General features: G+C 44.4%; 1 protein-coding gene across 1 annotated transcript; it reads right to left on the reverse strand.

The window, feature by feature from the left end:
- Window positions 1-11,748: 11,748 nt before the first annotated feature.
- On the reverse strand, window positions 11,749-15,594 carry LOC125393706 (AF4/FMR2 family member 1-like). The gene is made up of 2 exons (XM_087905032.1): window positions 13,789-15,594; window positions 11,749-13,488 (listed from the first exon to the last, which is right to left on the reverse strand). Exons 1-2 carry the CDS (start codon window positions 15,592-15,594, stop codon window positions 11,749-11,751), a joined length of 3,546 nt encoding a protein of 1,181 aa, XP_087761158.1.
- Window positions 15,595-15,936: the final 342 nt, after the last annotated feature.

Below are 15,936 nucleotides of genomic sequence, written 5' to 3' on the forward strand. Positions count from 1 at the left end.
TGAGCCAGGGGAAGGGTACTGAAGGGTATTGATGGGGTAGTTGAAAAGTCAGTTACCATTAGCATTTGCCACTTGGTGCTTAGAAGTCAGTTTCTTATTGTCCCACAGAGATGAGGAAATGGTGTCCCTAGTGGTATAGTAATCATGTTAAAGGGTTGGTTTCCAGGTTCTTGGGAAAGACATTTCTGAGTTATAACATTGGCAAGCCAGTACACAGGGAAGATTTACACTGTAAAGGGATTAAGAAAGAATTTATATTAGCAAGTCTTCTAAGGTGCAGCCTATAAGAAAAGGGAAATCAAAAATCTATGGTTAGACATACATCAGTTTAAATTTTAGTCAACTCCACACTAGCCACTGAATGAGCTTGCCACTCAGGGTATCTGGACTTCTTTCTATGTGTTTCCTGATCTTCAGTAGCTGGATTACTGAGAGGATGTGAGAAGGCTACCGCTCACCGTACTAATGAGAAGTGTGAGGGAGCCAGCCACTGAGAACTCAGAGAAGGCTTTCAAGTGGGTACCATTCTCTGGGTCTAGGCCAGGGTAAGGAGTCTACCCCTCTCTTAGCAAACTGTGCCTGGGATTGTGGACTGTATCAATGCAACCATTGTTTCTGGTTTTCTTTTATCTCTCTTTCTGAGGATGTTGAATCTAAGAACTAGAACACGGAATCAGTCAAGTCACCAAAGGGTCAGGGTCCCTGACTTCCCATCTCTTGCTTTCCCACTTTCTGGAAAGGCGAGGAGAAGAGCAATGGTACAATTAGCTGCAATTATTATTTTTTAAAGTGAGATTATGGCTAACTATTTTACTTTATCTAAACCTTGTAATACTTGTATTTAGCCTGCCTATCGTCTTACAGTACAGTTTGTAAGACAAATCCATTCTTATTTTTATATTTAATATTTATTTCTCTTATGTATACATGCATGTATGTGTTTGTGCTGGGGGATGCCCATGCATGTGTGTGGAGGCTCAAGGCTGATGTGCCCACCACAGTCACTCTCCCACCCTATCTATTGTAACAGGGCCCTCTACTCAGGCTTGAGTTCACTGATCCGCTAGGCTGGTTGGGCGCCCCGGGGTCTTCCTGTCTCTGCTTGCCCAGTCCTGGGCTACAGGTATGTGCTATGACTCCTGGCTCTTGTATGTGGGTCCTGGGAATCAAACTCTGATCCTCACGTTTGCACGCTGAACAGTTGACCAGCGGAGCCATCTCCCCAGCTTCACGGGTTCTGTTTTCAAGGGGAGGAAACTGAGGCTGAGAAAGGCTGACTTCAGAGTGTCACAGGGTGACCAAAGGTATTTGGTAAGGGTGGAATAAAAGAAAGGAGATCAGGAAAATACCATGCTACTTAATTTTAGCTAGCATGTTCATGGAAAGACAGGATTTCCCTCCTCTCTAGTAGGTGCTCAGAGGGGGGCCCACCTGGACTCCCGTGGGACAGCCAACCTCAAGGTTGTGGCCAGTGGGAGAACTAAGTCCCTTATCTGCTCTGTGAAGGTCAGGGATGTGGATGTGGCTCCCCTTCAATGTCTCCCAAGTGAAGGGAAATCTTAGCTTCCCACCTTCCTGCTCCATGGAACACACAGAACTCAATTGAAAAGCCATAACACATTTAAGTGTCTGAAATTAAATCCAGAGTCGAAGGAGCGGCGTCTTTATTACTTTTAATCAGTGTGGTGCAGGAAAGCTGCTTCAGAGAAATCATTATTTTACTTCTATGTGTGGAAGGCAGACGGCCTCTTTATTTCCCCTGGTCTCTGTGAAAGGAGAGGGGCCTCCTCACCTTCTCTGTCCATCAGACTTGGGAGAGGTGCTCTCCACATCTGCTCCAGCCAGTGTTGGGGACAGATTTTATTCTTAGGATAGCTTCCTTAAGTTCTTACTTTTCCTGGCTTCCAGATATGCCTTTCGTAATAAAGGGACAAAAAGCTCAGGGATTAGTAACTATAGTTACCATTTATTAAGGAGATTCCTTATCAGTTAATGTTTTAGTAGCACACAAATAAAACTAGTTTGAGCAGAAGGGCAATTTATTATGGGGTATTAGTGTGCAAAATCTCTGCCACAGCTAAAGACTCAGGGGTGGAGGGAGCGATGTCTAGAAGCTGTGCAGCCAGGGAATGTAATATCTCAAATCTCACTGCAGACTTCGAAGTAATGGGGCCACCACTGCTGCTACTCTCGGGCACATCCGCACAGATTAAACTGCTGTGCTCAGCCCTGAAAACCAAACTAACTTTCCTTGCAACAATCTGAGGTAGATACCATTATCTTTATTTGACAGATGCAGGAACTGGAGCTGGGTGATTAGATAACCTGTCCACACGTTTACCTGGCTATGCAGCTACGAGACTCGGGAGTATGCTGCTTTTGTTCTGTTAGCTCAGTGCAGGGTCTGGACTATTGGGGGAATAAATGGAGAAGTGGCGTTTGTGTTACAGATGATTTGGGGTGTTCAACTTGGACACAATTTTGCTTTTCTCTTCATCCTAAGCAGCTTCTTTTGTCTCATGTCTTCGGACAAGGACTGGCAAATGCTTCAGGTTGAACTAATTGTGTTATTTCCTTCTGTCCATGGTGGTTGGTTCCAAAGTTGAAGGAATACAGTTTTCCTTCCATTTGCTCCACTGTATGGTAAAAGTCAGAATGCAACATAAAAGAATAAAATGGCTGAGTAGAAGAAAACCAAATGTGGTGGTTTGAGTGGGAAATATATAGGCTCATGTATTTTGACACTTGGTCTCCAGTTGGTGGCGCTGTTGGAGGGGGTTAGTGAGCCTTTAGGAGGTGGAGTCTTGAGGGAAGAAGTACTTCACTGGGTATGGGCTTTGAGGGTTTATAGCCTTATCTCCATTCCTGCCCTCTCTACTTCCTGTGTGTAGATAAAATGGGATCAGCCTGCTCTCTGCTCTTGCTGGCCCATGCCTTTCCTGCCATGTCATACTCCAGTTCTTGGGAACCCTAAACCCAAATAAACTTTTCTTCCTTGAGTTGCTTTTGGCCATGGTGTTTTATCACAGAAAAAACAAAAAACAAAAAAAAAAACAAACAAAAAAAAAAAACAAAGCAAAGCAAAACAAAACAAAAAAACCCTGCTGTACAAAGTTAGGAATTATGATTCAGTTTCTCCCTATTACTAATACGGACTCCTTTATAAGTAGGTGATACTGGTTTAGCCTTAAAAGGCAAATTGAAAATGGTGACTTGTCTCAGGAAGGGATTTTCTTTTAGATGTCAACTCCTAGTCTTCATTACATGTATGCAGTTCAGAACTGACCACCAAAGTATGTGTCCAATCAATCCTCCCATTGTTTCTACAAGCCCCTGCACATCATATCCCACTTTGAATAGTTTCCTCTATTCAAAGTCTGACTCCTTAAGTAGCTCTGAGATACTGTTTGTTGCTATTGCTACGGGTCCAGGGTGACAGTGGATGATGAATAGCTTTCAAGGTAGACAGAACCTATTCTGGTCATGGCCAGTTTGAGTCTGCACATCTATGGGAGCTATGATGGTTAATTTTAGCTGCCAACTTGACACTCTCGGCAGGTTGTCTAGATCAGTTTGGCCTGTGGTCAAGTTCATGGGGGGTTATCTTGGTTATGTTGATTGAGGCTGGGGGACCCCTCACTGTGGGTGGCACCATTCTCTGAACAAGGGACACAGGACCGTATGAGTAAACAGCGAGCTGAGAAATAGCACACATTTATTAGTTCATTGTTCTCTGCTCTTGAATACTTCATGTTCCTGTTAGCTTGACTTCCTCAGTCTGATGAACCATAACTCAGGATCATGAGCTAACACAAGCCCTTTCTCCCCCTCCCCAGTTGTTTTTTATCATGGTGTTTGATCACAGGAACAGAGTACAGAGCTAAGATAGAGACCTTCCTACAGAAGTTGCCTGTCATTTTGTGTTGACAAAAGTTTTTGTCCAACCCAGTCCTGCAGCTGTTCAGTCCCAAAGAAACACATAGAGATCTATATTAATCATAAATCGGTTGCTCAGGCTTTTTATGAACTCTTACATCCTACATTAACTCATAGTTCTTGTCTGTGTCAGCCATGTGGCTTGGTACCTTTTGTCAGCAAGGCAGTCTCATCTTGTTTCCTCTGTGTCTGAGTTATGACTGTAGACTCAGCCTTTACTCTTCCCAGAATTCTCCTGCTCTGGTTGCTCTGCTCTGCCTACACTTCCTGCCTGGTTGCCCCACCTATACTTCCTGCCTGGCTACTGGCTAATCAGTGTTTTATTAAAGCAATACAAGTGACAAGTCTTTACAGGGTAGAAGATAATTGTCCCACAGCACCCCCCCCCCCGTCTTTTAAAAACCAAAAACTCTGAATTTAATCTCCTTTGTTTAGCTTTCTTTTTCCTGACCATTATTCATAACAACTTGTAATCAATACTCTAAACAAAGACAAACATCCATAATCCACTATTTGTTGGGGGGGGGGATATGGGCATAGTTTTCCAGGCTACTTCCTGCTGGTTGGGGGTGGGTGTTGATAATCTTATGGGGATTAAAGAAAATTTAGAATTATGGTCAAGTACTGGCTGGGGTATCCTGTGAGGCTTGATCATCTCAGCCAGCAGTCTTTGAGGCTGTTCTAGATGTAGAACTCAGATATCTGGGCCATCTACTCCTATTGGAGATTTCTTATGTGGTCTTCCTTGATCAAACCTGATTTTTCTTAAACCAGAATGAATTTACAGCCTCTCTTTTCCTATGGAAACAAAATTAAAATCTCTTTCCCAAAGTAACATATATTTTGACTTAAATTTTGAAGTCAAGGCATTTTCAAAATATGTATGTTGGATTAAACATTATAATCAAATGTCTTTTTAGCAACTCTTGCTTCTTCCTCAGCCATCAAACAATTCAAAGACAACATAATATCACACAGTATACAGATTTTCTGTGTATTTTCCATCTTTATGTGGCTTTATTTTAAACTCTATTTCTTTTATTTTTATTTTTAATTTTTGGTTTTATAAGATAGAGTTTCTTTGTATCTTTGGCTGACAGTGTATCTTTGGCTGTCCTGAGACTCACTCTGTAGACCAGGCCATTCTTGAACTCACAGAAACCCTCAGGCCTCTGCCTCCCAAGTGCTGGAATTAAAGGTGTGTGCCACCACACCCAACTTCTTTCTTTCTTTCTTTCTTTCTTTCTTTCTTTCTTTCTTTCTTTCTTTCTTTCTTTCTTTCTTTCTTTCCTTCTTTCTGGAATTTATCCTTTTTCTTTTCTCTCCCAAGCCTACATATATTTTTAAACACACTGTAAATCATTTAGAGGTTTTTTTTTTCCAACTGAATCTATCTTTACTATATATCTTTCTTTTTTTGACCACATGAATCTTTAATTTACTAAATGATATGGCTAGGAATAAAGCTGTGGCTTTGATGGCTGGATCTATCCCATTTCTTAGCTTTCTGAGAGTCTAGTTTCATGGTGGAGGTACTGGCAGGAGCCATGTTTATTACCAGAACTCTATGGAGTTTCAAGGTCCATGCCATCACCAAGAAGCATGCTGTTGGCTATTCATAAACACCATTTAAGTGTTTGCTGGTGGGTCCTCTTAAAACAGCTACAAGGTTTTTGCAGCTAAAGCTGAGTCAGGAAGCTTCTCTTAAATGAGGCATGCTTGTCTCTATCAAGCAGATCCACCTGAGAAAATGCTACTGCCAAGAAGCCATTCTTAACTTTGTTCTTTTTGTGTCGAGAATTCCTTCCCAAACTCTCCCGGGTTTTAAGTGGATTACTTGTCCACATTGGCACCATTTGCTGATAGAGGTTTCTGTCCCACCTGGTCCCACAGCTGTTCAGTCCCAAAGAAACACACAGAAGTCTACATTAATCATAAATGGGTTGGCCTATTAGCTCAGGCTTCTTATTAATGCTTATATCCTACATTAACTCATAATTCTTATATGTGTCAGTCACATGGCTTGGTTCCTTTTATCAGCAAGGCAGTCTTATCTTGCTTCCTTTGTATCTAGGTGATGATTATGGACTGAGCCTTTCTTCTTCCCAGAATTCTCCTGTTCTGGTTGCCACACCTCTACTTCCTGCCTGATCACCCTGCCTATACTTCCTACCTGGCTACTGACCAATCAACATTTTATTAAAGTTATACAAGTGGCAAATCTTTACAGGGTAGAAGACAATTGTCCCACAGCAATTTTGGGAATTCTTGTGCGGGCCAAGAATAGAGACTCATTTTAGGCTGGCTTCTGTGATGGCATTGTTATGACATTTGTCCCAGGAGCAAGACCTTATGGGGGGTGGCTGTGGGAAATGGATCATAATTCCAGAATCCAACATTTGCTCTATTCAAAATAGTTCTTCCCTTGGGTCATCACAACATGCCCTTGTCACACCAGGGCTGCTTTCTTATCAGGATTCCATTGTCCTCTATTTCTGGCCCCACCTTCCCCATCTTTATTTACACAGGCCACTGGCTCACCCACAGATGACTTGCTTGTACATTCATATCATTCCTGCCTTTATTAGTTATTGCAAGAGGACTCATGTGTCTTGGTGAGAGCATTATGGTTACTTGTTTCTGACACATCTTAGAGTTGTAACCTTAGAGTAGGGACCATAGGTAGAACCAAGAGGGAACAAAAGGCATTCCTAGGGTTCCACAGTGGCCAACAAATGACTCCAGTCTAAGAATGAAACTGGGGCTATTTCTCAGAGGACATTGAGATTCCTAAGTGCAGCTAATGTTGTCATGCACCAAGCCACATCCTCTCCCTTGTCTTGATTAATTTATGTCTATGGTGTGGCACATCAAGTTTATAACTCTTTAATTTAATTTAATATTATTTAATGCTGTAGATATTTCTATGAAGACAAGGGGATTATTTAACTTTTCTCAGGCACAACAGAATGATGGAGAAATTAATGGTCTCTCTCCCTAGAGTCACTCTTAACCAACTGGGGAGAATTTTGGTGGGAGGATATCCCGGCTGTCCTGTCTGTGGAGATGCACCCTTCCCAGCTCCTTCTCCAACAGCCTACAGAGGCAATGAGTTGTTAGTTTACCATGTAGTTTATCATGTTTACCTGTTTTCTCTTGCTTTCCTCACCCTCTACCCTGGCCTCATTTGGCAGTATCTTAAGAACAGCATCCATTTTTTTTCCTTCAAGCTGTTGTGTTTTGTTACCAACCGAAAGTCCTTACTATTAGCACAGACTCCACGAGTTGAATCCTTCCCAAGACTGCCTCCATGTCAGATATCAGTTGCAGGTGTGGAATGGTCACTAGAACTGCTGACAAGGTGACATGCTGCTGATGAATTTAAGGAGCACACGATGCCCCTTCTTGTGTTTGCCAATTCTCAGAATGGTTCTTGGAACTTACTGATGGTGTCATACTTATAATTAGATTTTTATTATAAAGGACACAATCCAGGAACAGTCCAATGGAAAATTTGCTAAGGTCAAGATTGTGGTGAGGAGAGGCACAATGACCCTCCATTCATAGGAGTTACTGAGACTCACTCTGTTGCATATGTGGCATTGAAAACAGGTGACAATCACTTAGATTTCTAAAGTAAAGAACAATAGAATGGATGTGCTGCCCATGGTGACCATTAAAATCATGCACAGCCTGGAAATCCTGATTAAGACTTAGGCCTGGGGAGAAGACTGGGTCCATATAGTGCCTGCCACCCTGATGAGACCTGAGTTCGGAGCTTGAGCACCCAGGTAAAAAGTCGGGCATGGTAGAATGTGCCTGTAACCGTAAACCCTAAGCTCCTTAGAACTAGCTGGTCAGAAAGTCTAGACAATTAGAGAGTACTAGGTTCAATGAGAGACCCTTTCTCAAAACCCATGGTGGAGAGTTGTAGTGGCATTTCAATTGTCCCACTGTCTGGCTTCTACACTGTGCTTCCTACTTATCTTCACTATCTCCACGGCTTCCACAAATGCATCTCCGCCTCTCAGGCCTGATTTTATGTCCACACTTTACAGAGGACTTTCCCAACTCTATCTTTCTGTCTTCCAACTTCATTGAACATCGGCCTCCAAGCTCTTGCTTTCCTGCGTGGACCTCTGGCCTTCCTCCCTTTTGCACTGGGAGGAAAGCAGTGTACTGCAGCTTTGCCACACACCGCTTGCAACAACTCTGCTTTCTGCAATGATGCTTAATTGTAGGTTTTATTGACAGACTTATGTTATGCCCCCAGGAACCCATCTTGAATCAATTAGAATCAATTAATCACACTGTGATTAACTTTAATTGTGGGATATTTCCTACACCCAGCAAATAACCATTCACATATGTTTCAATTAATATTTTACCTCCCTTTGTTGACAAATGATCTATTGTACTTGAGATTAATTAAATGTTAGCATGGTCCCAATTAACACTGTATCACCAATAAAAGCCTCCTTGACTGTCAATACTAAACCAAATTTGTGACAGTCTATCTTTTACAGTGCACAGCGTGTGTTATCTGAGCACCATGGGAGCTTGGCCTCTTGGTATAGATACTATGTGACCTAGTTGAAATAGGAAACTGCATTTAAAGATATTGAGAGCCTTGAGAATTTTTTACTTTCTCTTGAAATGAAACCTTGTCTACCTAGAAATGTCTCTTATCCTCTGCTTTTTTTTTGCTGATCCTACAGTTATTAATGTATACAATGGTTTGTTTTCATAAGTTTTTATAACGTGCTTTCATATTTAATAGTTTATATAATATGTAGCCCGGGCTGGCCTCAGACTTGCTGTATAGATGGAGAGAACCACGATTTCCTGAGCCTCCTATTCTATCTCCCTGAGGTCACAGGCCTGAGCCATCATACCTGGTGGAGACAGGGATGAGATCAGACCCAGGGCTGCCTGCATGCTAGGCAAGCGCGCTGGCAGCGGAAGTACCTTGCCTGTTCTTTCTTTCATGTTTTCTTTGCCTACTCATTCACATTCTCCTCTGCCTTGAATGCCTGTTTACCTAAGTGCTGTTGAACTGGAAATTCCAAACTGCTTCTTTTGTTTTCCAATCTCCTCTTCTTAAGATCTCTCTAATTAGGATATGTGGGTCTATTTCGTATGCAAATACTGTTTATCTCTGCCTGTGGGATTGTTTTCAACTCTGTTTTTAGAAACAATTCAGGGTTGGATTTATTTATTTATCTATTATTTATTTATTTAGTGTAGCTGAACTGGGTCATCTGTATGAAATCCACCTTAACCAGGCAAGCAGTGGGTCACAGGACAGATTTGAACTGCATTCTGCATTCAGACATACTCAATGAAGAAGGAGGCGAAAATTTGGGACCTGAAGAGGTTTTTCAAGATTACGTTTGTGAAAAGTCTCACTCTTGTATCTTCTGAACATAGTCATTTCACAGAATGCTGCCTTCTCAGCCATGGGGATTTTCTGAGGGCACCATGGCTAACACGCCACATTTGCTGTGTTTTAATTTGGCCTCTTCTTTGCTTTGGTTACTTGAAAACATATAACATATGAGTTGTTATAGCTAAAAAGACATATCCAACCATCATCAGGCAGTATCCAGAGACTGTAAATACACTGACCTTTAGTACTGGGCAAAGACCAGGAGAACTAAGCAACTTCTTTGGTACACATGATGGAAACGTAGCCATCATCAGTGTGGAATATCTCAGCTCCTGTCATAGAAGGGGATAACACATGACTATCAATGATCCACACCCCGAACTTTTACACTGATCTTGTTCAGGAAGCTTGCTCTGGAGGTTTGTGTACATGTGTGCCTTGAAGACACATACAAGTACAGAAATAGTTAAAAAAAAAACCCTTTAGGAGCCTTTGAAACTTTGTATTTTTTTTTTAAAATTAGTTCTTTGAGAATTTTGGACAGTGGGTTTTGATCATATTCACACCCCAGCGCACTCCTCCCAGATCCATCCTCCTTTCTCTACCCATGCAACTTTGTATCCTCTTTGTAATTTACCTACCAGGTCCAAAGTGTGCTTCTCATATGTACATTTATGTGTGACCTTCCACTGACTCGTAGTCAACTTACTAGGGGTCAACCTACTCGGGACACCACTCTTTTCACTTTTAATTCTTATTTCTTAAATTAAAATATAATCATAAAATCTTCCTCTCCTTCTCTTCCTCCAATCCTTCTCAAGTGTCCCTTCATTACTCCTTCTTAAATTTATGACCTCCTTTTCTCTAATTATTCTTGTTACACATTAATGCATCTTGCATATCCAAACATATAAACACAGCCTGCTGGGTCTACTCAGTGTTGTGTGTATATAATGTTTTCAGGGATGACTCCTGGTACTTGGTAGCCAATTACAGAACTCTTTCACAGGGCTTGTACTGCTAAAATTGCTGTGGCTTATACGTGCAACTACCTTGCTGTATCAGGAAGACACTATTTCTTTTTATCCACCCACCCCCTCTTTAAAAATGATTCCTGAGCCTTGGGAGGAGGAATTGTGGTATGAGACGCCCCATTTAGAGCTAAGCATCCCACGGTCTCTTATTCTCTGCCTGTGACCTGACTAAACACAGGCTCTTGGTGTGACACTGGTGCCAGGAATGGATTTCAACTTGTTGAGCAGGATTTAAATTCAACCGGATGGAAAATGGTTATTCCACAATAACCATGCCACTATTGCGCCAGAGGGCATGGCTTTCCAAGCCAATGGTTACAGCAGCTTGTAGGGTTCAGGATTGGGCAAGATAGATGACTACGTTTTTTTTTTTTTCTGTGTTAGCATGCACAGCACCTTTTGGCATTATGAAAACTAGTCAGCAGGAATAAAAATTACAGTGAAAATCACTAGCTTGAAATGTCTGTTGACTTGACTGAGAGGTTTCTGTCCCACCAGGTCCCACATCTGTTTAGTCCCAAATAAATACACAGAGGCCTGTATTAATTATAAGCTGGTTAGCCTATTAGCTCAGGCTTCTTATTAACTCTTACAGCTTTTATTAGCCCATTATTCTTGTCTGTGTTAGCCATGTGGCTTGGTACCATTTTGGTGAGGCAGTCACATCTTACTTCCTCTGTGTCTGGATGACGACTGTAGACTGCCTCTTTTCTCTTCCCAGAATTCTCCTGTTCTCATTGCCCCGCCTCTACTTCCTGCCTGGTCACCCCTCCTATACTTCCTGCTTGGCTAGTGGCCAATCAGCATTTTATTAAAAATAATACAAGTGACAGGATAAAAAACCATTGTCCCACACAATGTCAATGTTTTTATTTATTTATTTTATTACAACTCATTATAATTTATTAAGCAATGTTTTCTTTAAAACCTGAAAAGAAAAAAATATATATACATAAAACCCTTCACCAAAAGTTATTATTCAGAAAAATAAAAGTTCTTTCTGGATGTGAACTCGTGGCTACTGAGATGACAGGAATCTGATGTGATACTAGAAACTGCTTCTTGTCCTTTCGTTGGCAACCTGTATCCTATTGTTCAAACAAACAGAACAACCAGAGAGGTCGCTAGACCATCTGTATGCCAGCGAGGCTCCATTGCACTTCTGTCCTTCCGTTAGAAAAGGCAGATCATTTACCACTGTCCACTCTGCTAACCAGTGTCCAACCGATGGCCACACAGCTCTTCTGAGTTTAAGTAGGCAAACATTCTGACCATCTCATGGTGCTTCACTTCTTGAGTGTGCCGTCCCCATCAGACAGTGGTCTACACTGGATCAAGGCTTCCAATTGCGCAAAGACATCCCAAAGCGTCAAGTATTCCCAGCCTACTTTAGGGAGTTTTGGGGGCTTGTCTCAGCTGCTGCAGACCTTGTCTTATGTAGTGCACCAGGTCCTCCAGGCTGCTGTTGAGGGTCAAGATACGCACCTTTGTGCTGAGCCGAGCAAAGAATTCCTTATTCTTCTTTGTAAGGGCCTCTGACTGTTCCCAGAGTTCCAAGGCTTTAAGGATGTGGTTTGTGATGGTGAAATAGGCAGAGGTCATGTTCTGAATGGCGACTGGGACACTGACAGTGGCCATCATCCCACCAGCACTTGACTGGGACCTGACAGAGTTGGCAGGAGAAGGCACTGGGGAGAGTGGGGTCGAACCACCTGTGCATAGAGAAGGCGCCTGGGCTACGTTGGAGGAATTCTTGAAGTGGTCACTAAGAGTGTGAGAATACTTCATTACTATGTCCTTTTTACAGCGAAACATCGCCATGTTCACTAGTGACTGGCAACGTAAACATAAAGCGGCAAATACCTTTTCTTGTGCTGGCACCGTGGCATCCGAGAAGGATTTTAATGACATCGTGAACTTAATAAGGTCTGCGGTTTCTGAGTAGACAGCGTACGCCGACTTTGCTGAGCTTTCTAACTCCATGGCCATCCCACACTCAATTAAAGACAGGATGGCTTCCAAATACTTGAAGGCCTTTCTGATCTTGTCCGTCATTATCTCTGCTTTATACTTCAACCTTCTAGCTTCCTTCATGTGAAAATCAGCTTGCTGTCTGTAAGATGTCACTTGTGGCTTCCCTGGTTTACAGTTACCATTTGGCAAAGAAGACACTAGGAATGTGTTTGTGGCTTCTCTAGAAGACTCTTTGTATTCTGAGTCCTTGGCCTGAACTTTTGGCACTTTTCTGTGCCTGGGAACAGAAGAGTCCTTGTCACTGTCCCTGACACTGCCGGCACTTTTGGGAGGGTCCTGACCACGGGTGTCTACATCCGGCTTTGGCTTCTTGTGTGCAGCTTTGGTTGACTTCTGGGAGGAGGAAGAGGCGGACACAGGTGGCAGAGAAGACATTTCTTTCTTTGAGGACTCTGAGGAGGGTTTGGAAGTCTTTGTTTTGGAAGATTCAGTATGGGAAGAGGAAGATGAAGCACAGTGTGACTGGGCATCCTTCTCCCATCTGATTTTCTTGCTGGCACGGTCTTTTTCTGAGTCGCTGCCCTTTCTCTTTTTGCTCAGTCTGCTGGAGCTGTTGCCGTCTCTCTTCTCAGAGTCTTGCTTCTTATCTACTGGCGGCTGCTTGTCTTCTGCTTTCCTAGGGCTGCCACCTTTCCCCAGGGGCTGGGGAATCCGAGTAAGATGATCTAGTTTTATCTTCACTATCTTCAACGAGTTTGGTAGTGAAGTGTCCCGGAGTGGTGAGAGCAATTCGGTGTCTCTCTTTTGGCTGTCCTCCTGGACATTTGCAGTCTGTTGGCAGTCGCTAGACCTGCCACTGCTGCTGCCACTGCTGCTCCTACCACTGTGGGGTGGAATGAAGGAGTTCCTGTTCCCAGCTTTGTCCTTTGGAGGCTGAGGGCCTGAGGGCGCCTTGGAGAGAGCTGGGGAACCCTTGTGCTTAATCTTCTCCTTAGGGGCCAGCAGGGCTGCCTGATGCTTGGGCATGAGAGCTTCAGGCTTAGGCTCCCTGCCTTTCGTCATCACCTTGGGTTTGTCTTTGGTAGTCTGTTCTTTTGAGTCAGAAGAAAGGGGTCCTGGTTTACTTTCCACCTGCAAGCAGGCCTGGGGCTCTACCTGGCCAGAGCCCTTGGCAGGTTTTCTGGGTTGTTTGGTACCAATAGTTTGCCGAGGTGGGGGCTCCTGTTGGGCAGGGGATTTCTGGCAGCTCCTCTCCTCAGGTTGGGGCCCTTCAGTGGCATCTTGGACGGCTTTGCTGGAAGTCTTCAGGGGAGAGCCTTTGGACTCAGGGTGTCGCTGGTCAGTGTTGTGGTTTTCACCCTTATTTTCTTGGGGCCCGTTGGTAGTCTGTTCTTTTGAGTCAGAAGAAAGGGATCCTGGTTTACTTTCCACCTGCAAGCAGGCCTGGGGCTCTACCTGGCCAGAGCCCTTGGCAGGTTTTCTGGGTTGTTTGGTACCAATAGTTTGCCGAGGTGGGGGCTCCTGTTGGGCAGGGGATTTCTGGCAGCTCCTCTCCTCAGGTTGGGGCCCTTCAGTGGCATCTTGGACGGCTTTGCTGGAAGTCTTCAGGGGAGAGCCTTTGGACTCAGGGTGTCGCTGGTCAGTGTTGCGGTTTTCACCCTTATTTTCTTGGGGCCCGCTTGGAGACTCAGTACTCCCCAGAACCTCGAGGGGCACTGGTGGCTGCTTCACTTTGGTTAACCAGTTTGTTGTCCAAGGCTCGGGCTCTGGAGCGGGGATTTCTAGGGGCTCACTCTCCTTGCTGTCACGTGAGTTGCTCTCACTCTCTGAGTCTGTCTCGGAGTCTGAGTCTGAATCTGAGTCCGACCCGCTGCTGCTGCTGCTGCTGCTGCTGCTGCTCTCCGACTCTGAATTACTGGAATGTGCTGACACCACGGGCTCGGGGAGCGTCTGGGGAGCGCTTAGAGGTGCAGATAGGGATGGAAGCTTCTCTTCAGCTTGTTCAGTGTCACTGTCTTCACTGTCGCTGACCTGCAGGTCCTCCCAGAGTATGGACAGTGCTTGCTGGGAGTTGGGATGGATTTTGGGAGGCGGATCATATTGATTTTGGCTTTGGGTTGCAGAACTATTGGGCAGAGGCTCCTTTGTAGGGAAAGGAGATCTGGGTGAGTTGGACATACTGGGTGTGTGCTTGGCTGTCAGAGGAGGGAGCCACGAATGGGTCATTTCCTTCAGAATCTCTTCAATGCAGCGAACTTCATTGGAGAACAACTGCTCCACCGATTGTGAAGGTATCTTCAGTCTGGTGAGTTTGGCTTTGGCTAGCACTTTTACATCCGGTTTTTCAAAGCTCTGCTGACCATAGTCTTCCAGTGGCGGCTTCAGCTCCGAGGACTCACTGGGGGCCTGATTCTGACCATCCGTGGGCTTCTGCTGCATTGCAACACTTTCTGAGGGGAGAGGAGGGGGTGGAAACGTTTGAGAAGACGCTACCCCAAATCTGGTAACTTCCTCTAAACTGTCAAGAGGAGTCTCGTTATCTTGAGCCTTCACCTTCAGGTCCTTGGAAGACACATCTGCACAATAACTTTTATTGCTAGTGCAACCGCTGCTGTAAACCTTGCTGGTTTCTTGCAGTCTGGAATGTACAGGTGACAAATGGGATACAGGGGAGATTAAGGGTGAGAGCTTTTTCCCCGGAGCTGAGTCACCATTAGCTCTGCGGTCACACTTTCTGTAGTTAACAGAGTGCCCCTCCTGACTGAGGCGATCTTGAGTCAGATGCTGTTTGTTGGGTGGACCATAGTTTTTGGCATGGCGACTTGGCACTGGCTCCATCCTTGGTGGCGCCATCTTTGAACTGTGGCTAATGTTACCAACAGAAGGTGATCCAGGGGGAGAAGTACAAAAAGGCTGGTGGTAGATGTGTGTGCAGAAGGAATAGGATGCAGAACTCTCCCTGTCATGAAATGAAGGATATTTTGGCTTCCCCTGGCTGTCTTCAGAACCATCTTGACACTGAGGGCAAGACACAGTGCTCAATAACGTTTTCTTCATTTGTTCGTAGTCTCCTAGTATTTTCTGTATCAGACTCGACAACTCATCGCTTTTTTCAGTCTTGTAGGGCTCTCCAAATAGTGGCATCTTCTCAGCAACCACCTCTTTCTCTGGATGAGCTTCTTGGTTGCATTTCTCCTTCTCTTGAATCCGAAGAAGGTTTCTATTTTCATTGTACAAGCTACTGCTGTCCTTGAATGCCATTAATGTTGGTCGGTGGAAGGTGCTCATTTTCCAGGCTCTCTGGTGACTCATTTCTCAGTCACGTCTGAGGTGTCTGTGTCACCTGCCTTGACCTGTAGGAACAAGAGTTCGACTCTAGAACTGTGGGAGCCGAGGGTGCAGGCCGCACTTCGGCGCGTGCAGGCTGTGAGCCGAGTGCACGGGGCGCTGCCAGCAACTGATTTGCCAGCTTCCGGCATTGGTCACCCAGAATGCCCCAGGCCCAGGCCACGCCCTCTGTGCCAAGCCACACCCATAGCTTCACCCCACCCCCACCTGGCCCCAAATGCCCACGTTTTATGACTCAAGTATGTGGAGCTTTTG

This window comes from Myodes glareolus, chromosome 4 (assembly GCF_982192425.1).
Source record: "Myodes glareolus chromosome 4, mMyoGla1.1, whole genome shotgun sequence".
Classification (NCBI taxonomy): Eukaryota; Metazoa; Chordata; class Mammalia; order Rodentia; family Cricetidae; genus Myodes; species Myodes glareolus.

Excerpts from the sequence above, each read along its gene's own strand:
- LOC125393706 (XM_087905032.1), bottom strand. The coding sequence starts at position 15,594 with ATGGCATTCAAGGACAGCAGTAGCTTGTACAATGAAAATAGAAACCTT. Across the intron at positions 13,489-13,788 it reads CTGCCAAGGGCTCTGGCCAG|GTAGAGCCCCAGGCCTGCTT; the intron begins GTAGAGCCCCAG and ends GGCTCTGGCCAG.